The sequence below is a fragment of the Micropterus dolomieu genome, linkage group LG14 (assembly GCF_021292245.1).
Source record: "Micropterus dolomieu isolate WLL.071019.BEF.003 ecotype Adirondacks linkage group LG14, ASM2129224v1, whole genome shotgun sequence".
Classification (NCBI taxonomy): domain Eukaryota; kingdom Metazoa; phylum Chordata; class Actinopteri; order Centrarchiformes; family Centrarchidae; genus Micropterus; species Micropterus dolomieu.
Window position 1 is genome coordinate 13,126,292 of NC_060163.1, and position 19,955 is coordinate 13,146,246.

At 40.4% G+C, this 19,955-nt stretch overlaps 2 protein-coding genes across 4 annotated transcripts; both read right to left on the minus strand.

Moving 5' to 3' along the window:
• On the minus strand, positions 1-7,746 carry patl2 (PAT1 homolog 2). Of its 2 annotated transcripts, none has more exons than XM_046069532.1 (19): positions 7,603-7,746; positions 7,138-7,291; positions 5,469-5,770; positions 5,318-5,380; positions 5,161-5,214; positions 4,914-5,078; positions 4,685-4,759; positions 4,420-4,568; positions 3,622-3,696; positions 3,396-3,519; positions 3,110-3,227; positions 2,450-2,556; positions 2,303-2,356; positions 2,062-2,204; positions 1,755-1,911; positions 1,372-1,512; positions 1,201-1,298; positions 972-1,112; positions 1-880 (listed from the first exon to the last, which is right to left on the minus strand). In XM_046069532.1, the coding sequence occupies exons 1-19, from the start codon at positions 7,624-7,626 to the stop codon at positions 847-849; spliced, it is 2,178 nt and encodes a 725-aa protein (XP_045925488.1). In that variant the 5' UTR covers positions 7,627-7,746; the 3' UTR covers positions 1-846. The 2 variants fall into 2 exon arrangements, with proteins under 2 accessions (XP_045925488.1, XP_045925489.1); XM_046069533.1 differs by having other exon boundaries at positions 7,138-7,288; positions 7,603-7,675.
• Positions 7,747-8,842: 1,096 nt separating this feature from the next.
• Positions 8,843-19,103, minus strand: LOC123983315 (transforming growth factor beta-1-induced transcript 1 protein-like). Of its 2 annotated transcripts, XM_046069534.1 has the most exons (12): positions 18,891-19,103; positions 15,138-15,188; positions 14,625-14,773; positions 14,436-14,491; positions 13,895-14,031; positions 13,738-13,819; positions 13,253-13,337; positions 12,268-12,456; positions 11,818-11,991; positions 11,642-11,723; positions 11,018-11,166; positions 8,843-9,722 (listed from the first exon to the last, which is right to left on the minus strand). In XM_046069534.1, exons 1-12 carry the CDS (start codon positions 18,901-18,903, stop codon positions 9,456-9,458), a joined length of 1,434 nt encoding a protein of 477 aa, XP_045925490.1. In that variant the 5' UTR covers positions 18,904-19,103; the 3' UTR covers positions 8,843-9,455. The 2 variants fall into 2 exon arrangements, with proteins under 2 accessions (XP_045925490.1, XP_045925491.1); XM_046069535.1 differs by lacking the exon at positions 15,138-15,188 and having other exon boundaries at positions 18,891-19,101.
• Positions 19,104-19,955: the final 852 nt, after the last annotated feature.

Sequence of the window (19,955 nt, forward strand, 5' to 3'; positions counted from 1 at the left end):
CATTTTTGAAGATTTTTTTTTTTATTTGTGTTGCAAGTGCTCTACAAGGGTGAAATTTAAGTTATTCCTGTTTCCAAATGAATACAATAAATAAATCTTTACAACTGAGATATCTAAGATGGAAAATTACATCAAATACATCATTTTAAGTATCAATACACACGTATACACAATCTCTTTTTACAAAAACAAAAAATTGCATGACCTATGTTGATGGACCATGCCAACTTCCTTAATGGTTATTATAATCATGAACATAGTTTGAGCTCATAAGTTACTACACAATCCTCAGTCTGGTAACCAATATACGAACAAACATTTCTCATTAAGTGATAGCTCAAGTTTCTTGTTACTGAATGTAACTGCCATTAACTGATGTGTGGAAACATGCAAGCGTGGAGTGGTTAGAAGCCACATAACTCAGTCAGCTCCATCTGCTAGTTCATGTAATGTTACAACTCAGTATATGGTAATCTGATGGCAACACTTGTTTTGGAAGGTAAAAAAAAAAAAAGAAAAAAAAAAAAAAAGCAGCATCAGGTTTGTGATTTCAGAATAAATTGCATTCTGATGTAACCTACTGGAGACCAAAGGGAGGAAAGTAAAAAGATCAGATAAAGGAAATAAAAAGGGAAACAGTTTGAGTGTGCAGAAATGTGAGGGGATGAGGGGGGAAAAAAAATAAAAATAAAGCAAAAGCATTTTGAACGCAGGTCTGAGAACATTACATAGCTTCAGTTATAGTGAACAACGAGGAGTTTGTCAGGGCAGTGCTTCTGCTCCTTTCACTCTAGTGCTCACCACAACCTGGTCATTAGCTGAACATTTCATCAGCTTCCGTCCATCTTAAGATGGAAGAGCCAGGAATCCGGTTGCAGACCTAAAATCGATAAAAGTAATGATATTTAGGTCTACGTCCACTATATACGCACAGTAACAAATATCTGCTTCTTGTATTAAAACAAACTTACTCCATGTTGCTTTTCAGCTGATACACAGTGCGCTTGTCCAGGTAACGGCAGAAGAGAGTGAGCAGGTTTGAGGGCATGAGGAGCGGCTCCACCAGTGAACATTGTGAAAGCTGTCCCGCCACCTGGAATATTGTGTCCGTCCTACGAGACAACAGGAACACTATGTCTGAACCTCATAAGGATGTAAAAAGGATCTCCCATTATGGAATATTAGGTTTAATATCCCCACCAGGTCTCAAAGTCACCGATGCTGGGCTCTAGAGGAACGCCTGAGGACAGTAGCTTCTCTCCTTGGGACAGGAGAGCATACAATAAGGACAGTCCAAACTGAAAGAAAAAGAAATGATGAGACAAAAATAGTTCCACACAAAAAAGCCCAACAGCAACATAAAGCACAGACCTTGTTCTGACATGCCAGCGTGAGGGAGTCATGTGTTGTCAGAGACTCTGATGATGTGAGATCTTTGAGGACCCCAATTAGCTGACTAAATGTCAGGCCTCCAATCACATTTCGTAGAGGCGGGTAGAGCACTGGTAGGGCCTAGATATGAAGAGAGACGAGGTCCGTGATCAGATTAATCCCATAATTTTACATTACGTAAAACAAGCATTCATTTCCTTTTATTGCTACAACACCACAACAGGATTTGCGTTTTTGTTTATGTATAAAGATGAGAAATATACCTTCGAGTTTAGATCTGGTTACAAATACAGGAGGAAATCTGTAAAAGCAGCACTGCTGAGAAATTACATTTAAAACTTTAGGGCAGAAAGCTACCCTACCTCTTCTGCATCTCTGCTCATCAGCATAGGTAGTTTGGAAGTCACAATGCTCAAGATTTTCAGTGCAGTATCATGTTTCAGGAACGGGAGCAGACGGGCAAGTAGCCTTTTGCCTTTTGAGACCAGCAGGAAAGGAAGAAACTCCCCTCCTGAATCCCTACACCAAACATTGGAGAAAATTAGTTGCTTCAGTATCCATCAAAATGTTAACTAGAAAGGTATAGCTTCATTACAAACTAAAAACAAGAATAAGCCCAATTAATTTTCACACAATCACACAAGACGCATCACTTCTTGTATAACTCACAGGGGATTGTGGTGTTGCAGCTGGGAGTAGATGTGCTCCACTTTCCTCTGTCTCTTCTCCATCAACCTTCTTTCTTCAGCTTCAGACAACACAGTGGTTTTCATTCTCTCCGTCTCCTCCACCTCTAATAGTACTATGAACAACTGCAGGGTAGAACAGGCAGGTGTGACCATGTGTTGGAGAAGGCAGAGGAAAACACAAAAAGATTCTCACTGCATCTAAATACGTAACCAAAAGGTACCTTTTCTATTTTGCTAAGGACCTCTAACCGCTGTTGTCTGATGTCTTTTAGTTCCTGTTAATTGGAAAAAAAGTCTCAGCATCAGAAAAGGCAGATTACTGCAAATAATGCACCAAGATGCCAGAAGTTGTCTCAAAAAACAGTTACCTCAAGTGGAGCTTGAGCTTGGACTGCATGAACTGCACCGATGGCACGACGAGGAGAGTAACATGTGGACACAGCAACTTGACCCAAAGAACCTTCAATGTGCACCACTGGAAGAGGAAAATATTTTTACATTTGTTTTTACATTTTGTTTTCATGATTGGGGATGGGGTGCACATTGAAGTAAATTAAATAAAAATGAACAGAAAAATAAGGTGTCTCATGGAGATTAACTGCAAATAAAAAACTAAATTGGCAGTGCTTTCTTCCAGTGCCTGCAGGCATTCCTTTCTGGCTGCATACATCCCCAACAACCTGCACCACCAGAGTAGGGCATCCTGTATGTAGCCTGAGAGGCAAAAATAAGAGCTAAAAAACAAATACCACACCCGCTACTTCTTGGTAACCTTATTGTTCATGGTAATAACTGAAGGTGACCGTATCAAGATGTGTATCAACTGAGATCTTCTCTCATTTGGACTATGGCGGATAGACAAAAATCTTCAGAGACTTAAGAGTGTAAGAAAATCAACCGGAAACAAATTACACCCTTTGTTTCACAACAGTAGCAATGACAGTATTAAGAGTATGGCAGGATTCTAGGCAACATCAGGTACCAAAATAATGTGGTCTAATAGCATGAAAAGGTGAGGAGAGAAAAACCTGGTGTGTAGGAGTCAGTTTTCGTGATGTAAGGTGTGGTGAGCTTGGGTGGCTCCCTCTTGCCCCTGATGCCCAGCTCTTCCTCTGCCATCTTTGCTTCTATTCGCCGATAGTACTCCTATGACAAAGTTTCAATACGCTAGTCATTAAATGCTCAGTCTTTGGTCATGTACTCAAGAATTGGCCTATCTGATACAGTAAATACAAAAAAAAATATTGGAGGAGCACAAGTTGGTTATTTGGAACGAAAGTGACAGTGACTGGCAATAGAGCAAAGATTTCCTACCTGGTAATAGTAGTCCTCAAGGTATGGATTTTCACTTTGCAGCTGAATCATCTGCAGCCTGGTGATCCACTCCTTCTCTTTCCCCGTCATAAGATTACAGTAAGGATCCCAGGCCTCAGATTTTCTACAATCCGGTCATATTTTTTTCTATAAACAAGCTTATTCCCTCTCATAACATACTCAATATGAAACAGGTTCAAAATCTTTAAGTGATGTTAACACCAACCTTTGGAACATGTGTTGTTTTTGACTAAGTAGTCGTTTATGTTGGGGGTGGAGCTGGGTGACAGGACCCGGGTACCTGTGGGTCAGACAACTTCACATTCAAAAGCTCCATGGATGCATTCAACGCTCATCAGTTTCCATAAAAATTGGATGGAAGGCTCGGTATACATGTACAAAGTCAAAGATTAAAAGATGCTTGCTTATTATGACACCAAATGATCCAATAATCACAGTTGTACTACTACATCTTCGGAATGTGGTCTTTGTATTAGTTCAGTTTGTCTGATTTTAATCATTTTCATTTAGGGTTTCATTTGTATTTCTTTTAGATGCTTCTCTCATTCGATCTTCACTGTAAACTTGCACTTTAAGAAGCTGTCAGTTTTTCCTTTTATCTCAAGAGCTTTGGTAAGAGACGCATCAATAAATTGAGTGTACAGCCTACATCAGTCTGCAGTCACGTCCTTTTATGCCAAGGTGGGTTATGTTTAGGCCTCCAGTAAAATCACTACTCCGCTTTACCCTTAACATAAAGAATCTGTTAATATACTGCGATACGTTTCAAGTTAATACCCAAGTTCAGCTGGGTAGTTTTTGGGTGTGTACAGCTGCATTTTTTTTTTAATCTCCAGGAGGTAGTAATTGGTGGGATTGTACAAAATTTATGAATGTCAGGTCGATTAAGAGTTGTATATATTCATGAAGGGATGAGCAAGACTGCCAAAGACTTAAATATACTTGATACTATTTGCCGACAAATACTTCAAACATTCCTGCAAAGCAGCGAATCGTCACACACCTGAAATGTTGCACTGAATTAGACGAGGGGCTGTAAAAGGGGGACGGTCGTGGCGAGTTGGCGCCAAAGCGAAGTTGCATCATCTTAGGAGTCAGAGACTGAGGAGTGGAGGGGCAGGGTCGGTTTGTAGGAAACATGAAGCCCCCTGTCTGAAACAACACGAAAAAAAAAAAAAAACATGGCTTGAGACAGACACGTAGTTGCACTCAATTCTAACTCAAAACACTTCATGTATCAAAATAGTCTGATTTATTACAGAATAAACCTGATTGTAATGTTGCCGTGGGGTTAAGGGTTGACGTGGGAAGATGGGTGATCCTGGTACCATGGGTGCATGCATCTGCAAGAGAAAACTAAGATTCAGTGAAAAAAATAAATGCATAAATCCATACGAGTGGTATCGATCCTCATCCAACTCTCAGCAAGAAAAAAAATCCAAGATGTTGAACTATTCCTTTAAAATAAATGATTATCTGGTAAAATGAGTTCTCCACCTGAGGGGGACCTCTTTGGCCAAACAGTCTTCTGGAGTAGGATCCTCTGGGTTCCCCTCTCCTGCCCCTGAAGGAAGAGACAGGATAGGGCAAATCCAGGAAGTTGGAGGTCAGGTCCTGACCTCTGCCTCTGTGACCATCAATCACACACACTATAGCACTGTCCTAAAAACAGAATAAAAGACGACATTTGTTTGAGTGACCCACTATCATAGAGATCATAAATATGTTCATTAGTGATCCTAACCTGAAGTATTGATCCTGAGATTCTTCTAGTCTTTCTGTAAGAGGGTTCCATATGCTGAAGGACATAAAAAAAATAAAATAAAAATCGAGCAATGAAAGGAAACATTAGCAGTACAAACAAGACGTGTGATAAAATGTCTTTAAAAGTTGTCACTTACATTATCCACAAAGGTTTTGTGGTACATGGCATTTCCACAGTCCACTATGGCACTGTCAAGACTCTTAAAAGCAAAATCAGATCACAATGAAGACAAGCTGCTATGAGGAAAACTGTCAAATCCCAAATGTCAGACAAATAACATGCATCACCTTGAGGCTTGGGCGCCCCTCCACTGTCCTAATCACAGCTGGGTCTTCAAACATTTGGCCCCTACCCAGCCCTCCTCCCCTAGCTCTGCCATGCCACCCTAGGGGAGCCCGGGGCAGATACTGTGGCTTCTGTCGGGGAGGGGAGGGGGAGCTGTGGCGGGAAGGTGGTTTTGGGTCTGGTGGTGGTGGTGGTGGTGGTGGTGTTGTTGGGGGTGTAGGGGGTGGGGGTGGCGGAGGCAGCAGCTCTCCAAACTGAAGGAGACTACTGCTGCGGCCCTCTGTAGTCCCATGTGCATCAAGATCTAAGATACAGGTACATATAGAAATACAGTGACAATGTGTATTCTTTAGCGTTTTTAGGCCAGAAATATCAATTATCAGCATTTAAAGCCCAACTCAAATCATATTTAGTCATCCTTTGTTGTAAAAACATGTTTAATTGTTTTCAGTATTTTTAGATTAGAAAAAATGGTATCTGGACAAATATCAGAAATGCTCCTTCTCGTCTTGGGTGGCTGGAGGGACCGGTCTGTGTTTGAGTGCTGGTGGAATACCACAGGAAACTTATCTGACCAGACCAAAGTGACATTTGCAGGTATCTTTAATGTACTTTGCAGCTGAGCAGCTAATTAGCTTTCTAGCCTGCAAGCCGACATTGGAAGAGCACTTTTCCTGAGTGAATGTTCGTTTGGTTACTCGTTATACAAGCTGTGGTGAAGGACAAGACATTTTTAGATAAGGACACTTTAGCGGGAAAGCTAATGTGTGTTGCTGTTTAGAGTCTGTGGCTCTACTTTGCCTATAATAGATGCTGCTTTACGTAGACTGATGCTGAACGGTATTCTGACATTAATGTAAAACTGGGGGATGCCATCAATCAAACTCCCTTTTGGTCTCTTAATTACAGAGCTGGTTATGCGTGTATGCTGTAGCACGTCAAAAAATAATAATTCCGCTTGAATTTTAATGTAAACATTGTGGCAACAAACTACACCAATCTCTTGCTTCAACAAAACTGAGGGGCATCCTAACTAACCAGCATTATGTGTGATCCATTACAAAGTGAGACAGTTTTGTTAATTTGTGTTTATTTTTAGTTGTGAAATGCTGGAAAACCAATTTTCAGAATCCCCTAGACTGTAAAATCTCAATCTGTTAAATTATTATTAAGTTGGTCATCTCTTGACTGATGTTTATGAATCTGCTTATTAACTTTAAGCAGATAGAATTGAGTAAAACTAAGTTGTATATTAACAGAAATGAGAGAGTTAAACAATAAGAGTTAAAGATAAGATAAGAGTTAAACAAAGGCAAAGCCAAAACTTCAGAAATTAAGTTAATTTGTCTATATGAAGCTGGAGCCAGCAGCCTGTAAACGTAGCACATGGAAAATGTGGAAATAGCTAGGCTGGTTCTTTCTTAAGGGGATAAAAATCTTGAGATTTGGCATTGAAATTCTCATTTAAGTCTTAGGCAAGTATTTCCCAAAATGCAGAACCTTTAAAATTTCAAGTTCCCTCTCAGTTTTCTTTACGGTGTAGAAACAGTTCAAATGGCATCAGCACACCTGCCGCAGAAGCTGACAGAACAGTTACCCTGTTTGAGGACAAAATGAATATACTCATTTCAGATAGTCTGGGAAATGATGAAAAGTAAAACATCAACACACCCATTCCAAATGTCTCCTCATTGTAGACATTTATCTCCTCATCCTCCTCGGCCATGGCCTGCAGAAGCCCACAGTCCATATTCGTCCCATCCTCTCCATCACTCCACTCATCTCCATTCTCAGGCCACTGGGGCTGAGACACCTTTTCAGCCTGCTGGGTGGGTGGAAACAATGTGGGGAGTGAAAAAACCCTGACAAGAATATATAATGACCACAAAAAAGCCAAAAGACACAGAACAAAAAGAACAAGCCAGGAAATGGTATTCATTGTCAAGAAAAATCACTGTATTCTATTTATTTATGAAAATGTAAGGTTCAGCAGCCATTGTACAAGCGTATGGCATCAGACCCATATGGTTATTTAGCATGCAGTAAATATCTTATAAGCTTGCTAGCACGCTGTGTTCGCCCCAAACTGAGGCTGCAGCTTGCTCAATACAACTATTTAAACATATTAAAACTTACTTTTTGCTGTTCTGAATCACACATTGTGTATTTCAGATGTGTGTTTTTTTTGTTTTTTTTTAAGCTTACAGTCGACGAGTCACGGTGACTTCCTTCCCAAGGTTACCTGCTTTCTCTTGTCAGACAGCGAGGGATGCTCATTAACTTTTAAATGAACTCACCTGTGAGGTGCAGAGGCGTGAACACAACACGCTTCACGAAGGCTACTTGTCGACTCGCGTCTATCGTGTGCCACACTTGTGTTAATATTTTATTGGGTTTTGAGTCTGTTGAATAACTTAAACTTACTAATTTTGTTCTTTTCAAAACCCGGAGACATTCAGGAAGGAGCCATTGATTGTAAAATATTTCGAGCTGAATACGGGTGGTCTGGTGAAAACAGTGAGCAAACAGCGACATTTAGTGGTCACAGTGTAAACTTTGTACTTTTACTCCACTTTTTACTCCACTGCATTTCTATGACAGTTTTAGTTACTTTTCAGATTACAATATGTTATACCTTTTCTGTCCAGTGAAAGCCATGTATCTACAAAATTGGTGATTTTGACTCTGAATTTGATCTGATAAACTGAAGGATTAAGTGTTTATGGGATATGACATTCTCTTACTTCTTGAGCTACATGAACTATTTAAAACCACCCTTGGATTAGCTGGAAAATGCATTGCTCACAGTGTAGCACTGCTTTACTGGTACGGTCTTTACGTAGAGGATCTTAGTACATTTTCACCACTGCTGATCAGTAAAACGTTGCATATTTATCATAACTGTGTAGTTTGTGGTGATGATATAGAAATAACTGATCACTTATTTTTCTTCTGTAGTTATTAATCAACTGTAAGACTTTGTATTTCATTAACAAATGTGGGAACTAAACCTTCTCTGTGTTTTTTGAAAGGCCTGAGATGCATTTTTCCCTTCTTTGGAGTGTGTATAACAGGAATGGTATGAAATGTCTGGCTTTATGTCATGAATTCAACATCTTAAGTGAACAATAACCTCTAACTTTCCCCTCACCATTGTCATTTAAATGTATTTCTTTCTACTGACTCTGTCTTTATTCTACATTCTTTATAGACTCTGTTCAGATGTTTCTGTTATTAATGTTACTTGTTTATATGGGCTGACCTATGTCTGTACAATGTCAGTGTTTATATGCTTCAAAAGGAATTTCACTGTTTTTTCCTATTTTCTCACATTTCCCAGTTGATCCTTTGATTAATTCACCAATGAAACAGCAAGACAAGTCGTGTTCTCCTTTATTTTCTTTGGAATTGTCTTTGGCAAATTGCATAGAGCGATAGTGAAAGAATAATGCAAAATATCTGACATTAAACACATGACAGTTTAGTTTGTTATACAAAAACATATATAGCAGTCAGAATACAATATATAAATGCAGAGGCAGTGTCACTTATATGTTTTGCAATATAAAGCAAATATATTAAAGGGGATTTCCTTGCACAACAGTCCTTCACTGAAACAATAAATTTGCTCTCAATGTACTGCTTCTTTTCTACCTTTGGCAAAAGAATTCAATTTTCAATATTCAATTTGAATCAATACAGCATGTAATAGATTTACATACATAACAAAATCATTTGGCATCATTTTAAATCCCTCTAACCAATGCAAGAGTTACATTTCACACTGCCAGTCAAAATGCAGTCTTTTTTTTGTGAAATAAACAGAAATGAATTGGGCTGGATGATTCTCTTGTTATCCCCTCCCTCTACCAACTCTAATATTCTTAAAACCAAGTAAGAGACCAGCTCAACCCTCATTCCCGCAGTAAAAAAAACAAATTGAGAACTCAGATAGCTTCTTCACTTGGGGTCAAAGTCCTGCTGTGTCCTCAACCAAAGAGTTTGATGAAGCAGGGGTGGCAGTAGGGCTTGTTCTCTTGCTCCTTGAAGCAGCCTTTGCTCAGGGGCTTCAGGCAGAAGTGACACACCAGGTGGTGGGGGTGGAATTTGGCCCCCATGGCGGTGACGCAGCGGCCCAGGATTGGCTGCTGGCAGGCCTGACACATGCTGCCACGGGACTGGTGGTAGTGGGCCTCACACAGCGGGTTACCCTCGTGTTCGAAGAAGCTGCCGTTGACGAAGGGGCTGTAGCACTCCTGCAGAAGAGAGTAAAGGAAAGATGCAGTGAGTCAGCAGAGAGCCCTGACTCATGGAACTGTAATTAGAAAGTTGTTTTGTGAAACGACAACTTTCTCATGACATAATCCCAACTTTAAATTTATTTTTAGATTTGTGAGTAGAGCTTTTTTTCAGGAACGCCCTGCACACAAACACACACACACACAGTTACACACTCCAAGTTACACATCACGAACACTGTCGGATCTGGTCACTGTCAGAATTGTGGGTTAAGTGTCTTGGTCAAGGAAGAGATCATATGAAACAAACATCTGTTCATTGGTCTCAGAAAGATCCCATCACCAATTTCTAGTGCCACAGCGAGGCTATTAGAAATACTGAGGTCATAAATCCAAATTGTCAGAGCAAAACCCCACCCACTTACAAAAAAGGAACCATCTAAACTCTGTTTAATTTAAAAGAAATACAAAATTTCACATTTTACTCATAAATTTACATAACTGTTCAAATGTTTTTGTGAATTTTATGTCCCTACATTGATGGTGGTCTGGTGCCCAGATGTTATTGTGGTGGAGTATACTACATTTTAAACTTTTATTGTACTTTCATTAATTTACTTAATTTTTTAATCAGCCTTTAAATAAGCCCAACATATGCAATATGTGTGTGTGTGTGTGTGTGTGTGTGTGTGTCATCGTACAATGTTAACTTTTCTTCATGCCATTATAAAACTCTAAAATTTCCATAATGGCCCTGAACATCTGCACATTACATGAACTTACATATGATCATGACCCCAAGATAAATCTAAAGGTACCCTGTGGAGTTTTTGACCGTTATAGAGTAGTTGTTTTATTAGTGGGTCCTGTTTTGTTTGTCTCGCAGGTGACGTGATACACATTCCTGCCAGTGGTTTAACACCATTCCACTGATCTGCAGGTGGTGGAAACATGCTAAAAAAAACACGGCAATGTGTCAACAAAGGCAGCAAAGAATATTGTTAACAAGTAAACATAGATGTAAAGAATACAGGTTTCAAAATGTTAAACAAATTTAGCTTTGCTAATGTTTGGAGGGAAATCCATCCAACATGTTTGCAAGACTTCAAGGATACACACGAATGTTAAATTATGTGAACATAACTTTTGTTTGTTTGAAAGAAAACTCCACAGGTCCACAAGTTTTAAGACTCTCTCCTGACTCTTTCTCAGAATAAGCCTGTAAGAAATGCGACCACAACACACCAGGGATCAAACTCTTGGTCATTTTACCAGCATTGGTACGGCCTTCAAACCCACAGAGACAAACTCACCCTACATACGAAGCACTGTGGGTGCCAGAGAGAGTTGAGAGCTGAGATGTAGTTTTCCAGAATGGGCTGGCTGCAGCCTTGACAGCGGGAAGCAAACAGAGTCAAGAAGCACTGCTGGCAGTATTGCTGGCCCTCACGGTCATGGAAACCTGCAGACGATACGGTCACAGCTTTACACAGTTCAAGAGTTTCTTTGATAAATATTAAATGAACTGGATAATGCGTTGCAAAAAAACTTTTCCATGTGACTCTGGTCTGTGAAACATCAAACTTCACTCAGTTTATAATTGTTTACGGTTTTACTGAATTATTAAAGGCATCAGTATTTGTGGTCTTGAAGCTTGTTCTGCTTTGGCCATTTTCATGCCAAAGATTCAGTGTTTTCCCTGAATTCTTGGCAGGGTGAACCTGCCTTCACAACAGAACATTAACTCACTTTTGAAAAACATTTAAATTAAATGTTTCAAGGGGGTTAGCAGCTGCTTAAAGCAAGGTTATGGTATGTGTGTTCAATAGGTTGTGTAGTGTATTTTTAGGGCTGCACGTACGTATGACCCTGCTGAAGTTCACTGTTAACAGTTGTGTGTTAAACCCAGACAGGATGCAGTGTGTGCCGCCCATTACCTTCCTCTCCAAAGGCCCGGCTGCACTTCACACAGCAGAAACACTCTGGGTGCCAGTTCTTATCCAGAGCGGTGACCATTTTCTAAACAGCAAGAGAAATGGAAAGTTAAATGGCTTCAGGTGGTTTGGGGTATTCATTCGAGCTGAGAGTTATATGAAACAGGCAAGTCTCTCACATTTAAAATGGGCTTGTTGCATTGCGCGCAGTGAGGGGAAAAGAGTGTGAAGTAGTCCGACTCGCAGTACGGCCGTCCATCCTTCTCAAAGAAGTTGCGACTGCCTAACTCTGTCTCGCACTCAGTGCACACAAAGTGCTCTGGGTGCCACACCTTTCCAAGAGCCGTTACCACCTGCATGAGGAAACAAAAGTTAATAAATGAACAGCATCCTCCAAAGGTCTTCTTTATGAATGATGCTATACTTACTCTCATGAAAGTATTAAGTAACTGATATTGCTGGCAAAAATTATTATTACAGTAACTGTAACTGGAATCAAAGCTTTTACCAGTTTTCCTAATTTTTGGAACATGTGCCAGCGGTACTATCAAATATTAGAAAAACTGAATAGTCACAATCTTAATATACACTTTTGTGCATTTCTATATGGACTTATTCTGATACCTCACCTGTCCTACTACTGGCTTTTGACAAGCTGAACAGTTTCCCTTGGAGGATGTTTGAACTCCTTGTCGGCTCAGGTCAGACTGAAGCAGCCCCAGCATGCTGTCCAATGAGCCGCCAGATGAGGGCTGTGGTGGGGGGGTGGGCTGCTGTGGTGCTGTCACCACTGGACTGATGGTGACTGGTGCAGCTGGCTGGGAAAAGAGAAATAAAAACTATGGATGGCACATCTGTCTTTGGGATTCAAATTCTCCAAGGGTTTCTCATCAGGCTGCAGTTGGTCTGAAATTAATGTGCCCAAATATGTAGTGTGTTTGGTAAAAGAGAAAGAGGTACTCATTTTGTTGCATGATAGTGTATCTTTATAAATGCCTGTGGATAAGTGGCGAAATACAGGCAATGTCAAAGTAAAATTTGATTTTTAATCATATAATGATGTGAGAGAAAGTTTTTTTCTTTTTAAAACATATGTCAGAACAGCAAAAGCTTGTTCAGTTCAAACTTAACATTTTATCAGAGTGTTTAACAATTAAGACATAAAGATAAAATTCCTCCATTAATAGTGACCTCACTTGATAGGAATGACATGCAACCATAATGCCAGTTGCATGATGTGAAGGAAGTGGCCCTGGTGACTGGTGATAAACACACCACAACATTAAGGAACTATAATAGGCTGGCTCACCACGAGCCCATTCATCGCTGTTCACTGGAAGTTGTCTGAAGTATTTCTGGAAAATGTAGGAAAACCCTAAAAGAAGGCTTAAATGTGTTTTTAAAAAAGACTCAGAGTCTCTGTGAGACTATAGGTACAGCCTCCTGATTTATGCCACGAGGCATGTGCTGTGGCTAGGCCACACATTAACAATGAAGTCATCATGAAGTCAAGTGAACGTCTTCATAAATCCACCATGAATCAGCGTGAGCTGTGTTAAAGCCTGGAAAAAATGGCCTCTCTGTGTCATTTTATGCTGCTGCGGGGACCCTTACTGTGCTCTGGACTCTGAAGTCTGACAGAGAAGCCATCAGTTTGTCCAGTTCCAGTGTGGCTGATGTCGCTGAAGGCTTGGCAGAGCTGGAATACAAAAAGCACTTCTTCAATTGTTTTAATAAACCTACAAAATACACAATTTCTACTATATACTATACCTGCCCAGAGTGTGCAACTATTTCAACAAGCCACCTGTAATTCGGTTTGTTAATTAAGATGCACACAGTTTCATCAAAATGTTTGAATATAATGAAAGATTATGGCATTTGCACAACTTAATGTGTAGGTTTTTTGTGTGTGTGTTCTTTAACACTTTTCTTTCAATATGAGGACTTTTCAAGAATCTTTCTAATTCATTAATTTATCTTGTGGTTTATTGTGCAGCCCTCTCTACAAGAAGTTGTTTGTAGTGCAGAACATTCACTAAAATTGCAGTGAACTATGTTGATTCTTTAGATATGAATAAACTGAATGGATTTGGTACCTGGAAGAGGAGGTCGTGGCCTTATCCTTAATCTTGTCTCTGTCATCTTTCTTAGAAGAAGGGAACTGGGCCAGGATCTCATCTGATGACAAAGGCAAAGTGAGAAAAGATCCACCTCAGTTAAACAACACAGAGATATGAAAACACACACGCTAACCTGTGATGTTGAACTGGGTGGCGTTCAGCTCCTGTAACAGATGGTCCAGTTCACTCAGACCTCCTCCCAACAGTGAGGAGGAGGAGAAGGTTGGAGTAGGATCTGTTGTGCGGGGAGAGCGCGGTTTACACACTGTGCTGTGAGAAAGACAAGAAAGTCAAGATGAACAAATATTAGAAAACACCCTGTCACTAATTTGGTTGGCTTCGTCGTGGTCACTTTGTCATGAATCATAGTTCAAATGAACTTTGTCCATTCGCAGATGAGCGATGTAGCAGCAACAGCTGTTTAAGATCCAAAAACAATCATTGTCAAAAATTTACAAAATGACAAAAATGACTTATAAGCAACTTTTATATTCACAGAAATGTACAGCCTGATAATCTGACTGTATGGCCTTTTAGTTTCACTTCACTCATTTTAAAAATAATATATACTGAATAAATCGGAGTTGTGGGTGGCAATCTAGAGGCCTGGAACCAGGCTGAGAAATGTATTCCATGCAGATGATGCTTTATTTTAAATTCAGGGAGTGAGTTACCTGTATAATTTGTCAGGGTTGGGGTTCTGGGTAGATTTCATTGCAGCAGAAACAGTCTGAGAGACAAAAGACATCAACAATCAATCAGTGAAATCATTGAGAATATGTACATATTATAATCATCCAAATCAATCAGAATCTGCGATGAGAACATTGGTATGAATCCATGGCTGGCAGCTACTTGTCTACCTGCTGTGGGGTGTAGGCGGGAGGAGGTGGCCGGGCTTGGGGGGTGTCCTCGGTGGCAGAATCAGCATTCTGGGGAGGCTCAGAGGTGAGCAGGACAGGACACCGAGCTAGAGGAGAGCCAGTGTTCTCCAGATCGGCGAGGAGGGCATCTGTAGGAATGAGGTGGAAGACAAACCCAATAAGATGAAAAAAAAAATAATGTAACACATAGCAACATGAATGTGATGAACGTTTGGTTAGATTTACAATCTGATTTAGGTTTTTAAAAAATAAGAATTAAAGACAGTTAACTACCCCATAATGTATCTATATATTTATGAATGTTATCAGTTTGTTTTGAAGAATCGAAGGGAAGTAGGAAGAGATATTAGTTAAGAAACGGATGTAAAAACCATGCAGTGCAGATGGAGATGAAAACACACTGGATGACAAAACATATAAAGTTAAGTCAAGGACAGATAAGTAAATGACAGGATGAAACACATGCAAACGCATGCATAGACAGTTACGTACCAAACACAACAATACGAGGACTGAGAGGGTAGTTAGGTGGCTCAGGCACTCCTAAGGAGAGACAGAGAGCCTGTGTGACCAATACAGCAGCAGCAAATCAGCCCAGATGTCAGACACAACATGGAGGACAATGAGCATCCTCAGACGCTAATCAGTCAGAGGACAGGATAGTCGGAATTGGCGCAACCCAGAGATAATCTATCGACACAGTGAAGTTATTAGAGCACACAAACATTTCTGCGTTCATATCTAAGACATGCCAGCATGGAAAGGAAGCAGAGGAAGAGTGTTTGGCATCTGATATCTAAATCCCCTCCACCCACGCACACTGAGAGAGACTGAACTTGCTCAAGAGTTATGCTCTGCCGCTGTACGATATCATAGTCCTGACAAGTCTGTGTTAGTGCGACTAAAGGCCGAAGCTGGAGTTTGTAAAAAGTGCACTGAACATGAATTATTACTAAGATGTAGAGGAGAGGCTGTTGTTTTGGCTACACTCCTGTTGATACCACACTAAGCATTCATTCAGTGATTCCCTACTTTTTTAACTGATATACACTCACAGCCCTATTAGATGACCTTCATTGCCGCTCTTCATGTTCTAAATGTGTTTTTTTGCACACAAAATGTTAGGTTTAGGAAAAGATCATGGTTTACAACTTCATGTTTTGGGTTGAAATAAGTACATTACGTGACTGCGGGTGGGTTACATTGGAGTTACTTGAAAGCCCAGGGCATCCCATACATACGCTGAAAGGTACCTTGTGCGTCAAATACCATCACTTTAAGAAAGATTGACAAAGTGTCTGTATTTGACACCCAAGGATGAGACTGTGCTCTTATTTAAATGGATTTTAAATGGGATATTATTTAAAATTATTAAAGAGCCGATCCAGTGATTTAGTGTTGCACTTGCTAAAAGTTGTGGGACTTGTAGCATCTATCTATCTTCCCAATATAGTCATATAACATCATACAAACTTAATGCCCCCAATTTCTAATGCAGGGTGTCTGTAATAAAATTGTAGTCTCTAAGAGCAATCTGAGTTAACAGTGATGACATCACTATGACATCATCAGGGGTAATTTTCTCAGACTTCATGCTGCGTTCACGTCATATGATGGATGGTAGAGATGTTAATGACTTGCAAGTGTTCAAATCATCAAGACGGTTGTATGATTGCAGATTTAGTTGTGTGATGGTTAAAATATTGTTCACAGACAAAACACAACCGCATCCTTTAAATATGGGTTTAATTACATTGAACGACAGCCTTTGGCATCCATATTTGCTTGGTTTTCAGGCTCTTTCACACAAGAAAGCTCCCTCCAGAACCTGTTTTAATAGGATGAATACTGTTCCTCATGACTTATAAACTGATCTTCATGGGTAAATAAGATAAAAATGGAAACTCTTATTTTTTTTCATATAAAACCTAGTGCTCTCTTGGAACAGCTGATGTTTAGGTTAGGTATTCTTTTTTTCAGTAGATCAAATTTAAACACAGTGTGGCAGAAGTTGGATTCAACCATTTATCCATCACTTTCTTAGCTATCTGTTTTGACCTTTGTGCTTGCTTGTCAACAACTATTGACACACTCCCAGCAGTGTCTCATAGTGTTTAGACTGACTCTGGTTGGTAGAAGGCGCGTCCTGTGCAGTCAACTTCTTGTAGCTGGTAGTTTATCAGTTATGAATATACAATACATATATACACCATATACACCCTGGTGATTGCAGAGGTACCTCTGGTTGGGAATCACTTATCTACTGGACACCATTTTAAGAACAGGATGCGGCATAAAACCAGTTACAAGCGAGGGATTCACCACACATCGGCCACACCAGAGCTCCGACCCGTGCACACGGTTATAGTTAGAGCATTTTTATTCAATAAGGTGCTGTACTTCGTTGAAAAAAAAGAAGCCTTAATTACAACCGTGTGCTCCAGACCTCGTCAATTAAGATAACCCAGTTAACTTGGCTTTGATTTGAGAGTTTTTGGCAACATAATGCAGTACAAGGAAAAAAATCACCACAAGGTCCATTTACTAGATGCTCTGGTCTTTCAAAATGTAAATGGGTTCTGAGAACTTTAAGAACTTCTTTTTCGTGTTGTCCTAAGAGCTGAACAACAAAGTTAATCCCTGACCTTAAAACAGCAGTTGTGAACACCACAAGTTACATTATTTATTCCATGTACTACAGCACCCAGACGGACTTGGTGTGTCTTGTTTTCTCATCGGCTGTTTTCAACATCAAAAACAAACTCTTAACCTCAGATTCTGGCAGCCTCTTTACACATATCATGGAAGTTTCATTAATGCACTAGACTTTTTCACTCTGGTAAAGTGCTGTTCTGCATCTGCGGCAATCAGTTATGTGACACAATGAACATAAAACCAGTTTATCCTGCCCTACTTCATCCCTGTGGCCACTTCTGCCCCAGATGATTCACATTTCTGGTACGACCATGTGGTGAGAATCTTGTGAATATACAACTCACTCTCCTCCTCCTTGCTGTGTCTCTTATATACACACACACACACACACACACACACACTTACAGACTGAACTGCTCATATAAGGAGCTGAACTTCTCTCAATGGGAATTATGACCATATTTAGAGCTACATGTCGACTTGTTTGTCTTGGCCAAAAGCCTCTCCAACAAGTGGTCTCTCTCACCGAAAGCCTCGCCACATCCAATACATAAACTTACAACGTTGCTGGACAACACGGCATAAACCGAGTGTCCTGAACATGGCCACTGTCTGACTAACACTCACACAGTAACTCTGACTCCCCGTGTGCAATCCAATCCAGATGTACCCAGATGTGCCTGGCCGCATTTAGCCATTCCTTCCAGTTCTGCTTGAAAAGCATAAATCCCTCAATTCTGAAGTGGACAGTCCCTTAGAGATGGGCAGCCGAGGCAGAAAGGCTTTCCTATTTCCATTGAACTCTGTGGCTTTTTTTTGAAATGGCATCGAGGCCCCGGACTATTTCAGGCACAGACACAGTCATTCCCAAACAGAAAGAGTCAGCTTCTCATAACGTTGTCCTGAAGAAATCCTTAAACATCTAGCACAAAAAAAACAATAAAAAAGACAGAACCAGTCGTGCTCCCTGATGCTGGTCACTGCTCCTCTTTGATGTCTTCAACATGGAAAACACTCTGCTGAACATTTGTGGCTTCTCTCCATCCCTGACTTGTTCATGTTAATGATGAGGAAAGCCCACTGTTGACCCCTTCAAATCTAATTTACAAAGAATTTATTGAATTTGCAGGGCATGCACAAACACTCAATGGCGGTCAGGCAAACACATGAGTAATGTAGTAGCCCACCAGTTCTTGTGTTACCTGGTGTCAGTGTGTGTGTGTGCGTGTGTGTGTGTGCGCGCATCTGTTTGCTTGGAAAGCTAAACATGTTTTAAAATCACAGCACACTGTAGAGAGAATTAGTGTGAACTGGATCAAAGCATAAGATGTAATATGAGGAAAAAGCCCTTGTACACAATGGAAGTTGTAAGACAGTTATATTTATTGCTTTTCTCTGCCTGAAAATATTGCCTAATCTTTATATCACAGCCTCACACAATGAAAGCAAATTCTGCCCCACTGTGAGTGCCAAAATGAGCACAGCTTATTTCCTCTGTTTGGGCACACCACCCCCTTCTCAAAGATCCCCTCAAGATATCTCAGCGTTTACTTACAAACGCATGAAACGACGAGCAGCACTAATACTTACCCAGGTCGTCCATGATATGATTTCAGCCGAGTGTTCCCTCTTTGTGTGACACAGCGGGGACGCGGACAGCATTAATAAGTAGCGGTGGACATGCGACAAAGCCTGCAAGATAAGACGTTCTCGGCGCTTTTGTCTCCGTCGGTCCCGAATAACTTCTTGGACACCGTTATCCGCCCAGAGAGGAGGAGGAGGCGTCCCTTTTTTCTCTACCCGACTCTCTTCCTGTGTAATGCCTACCAGGACCTCAGACTGGAGAAGGCGTAGTTAAATAAATGTGGTTTACAAACCCCGCATTCCCCGGACACGCGACGTCACCCTGGACATTCCTAGTCCATATTTGGCAGAGAAAATTAAGGATTTAGTGGCGCCGCGAGCCGCGCAAACTGCAGCCGGACGAGCTGCTGCGACGATACATATGATGTGTGACAGAAAATAATGGGAAATGCATTTAGTGGCGTGCCCTTCACAGTAAATACAACCTGAGGTTAAGCACTGACGGGCCAACCCCTCCCTTTATTTATAGAAAAAGGCCTGTAAAAAGAACATGTGGTTGTGATTATGTTATCAAACTGAGGAAAATGTGATATCCACTTCTTTTTGTAAAACTCTTATCCTATAAAAAACATACAGGGGTGTAAACAGGATATCTTTTTTAATTTAAATAGTATCTAATAATTTATCTAGAGGTTTGAAAAAAATCTGTAAATTTGTATTTGTTTCATGTTTATAACACCCAGTTGTTCAAATATATTTTGTATGAAAAATTATGCAGGCTATAATATCTATTTTTATAAACAGCCTAATACTGAAATACAAAATAGTACTCAGTCATTTTAACTACATGATTGTCCTGCCTGTCCACACTGACTGCGGAGACCTCTTCCCTAAGCGATTACAAATCAGCTTTGTGGACTGTGGATTTTCTCTCAGTTCACTTGCATTGAATATGTTCATGAGGACATCACTTTGTGGCCAGTGTGAACAGGAGAAACAAAAATCCATCTACACATGAGGATCTGGGTGTTAATTTACAGACAGGCTTTGTGAACCCATCCACGAAATTGT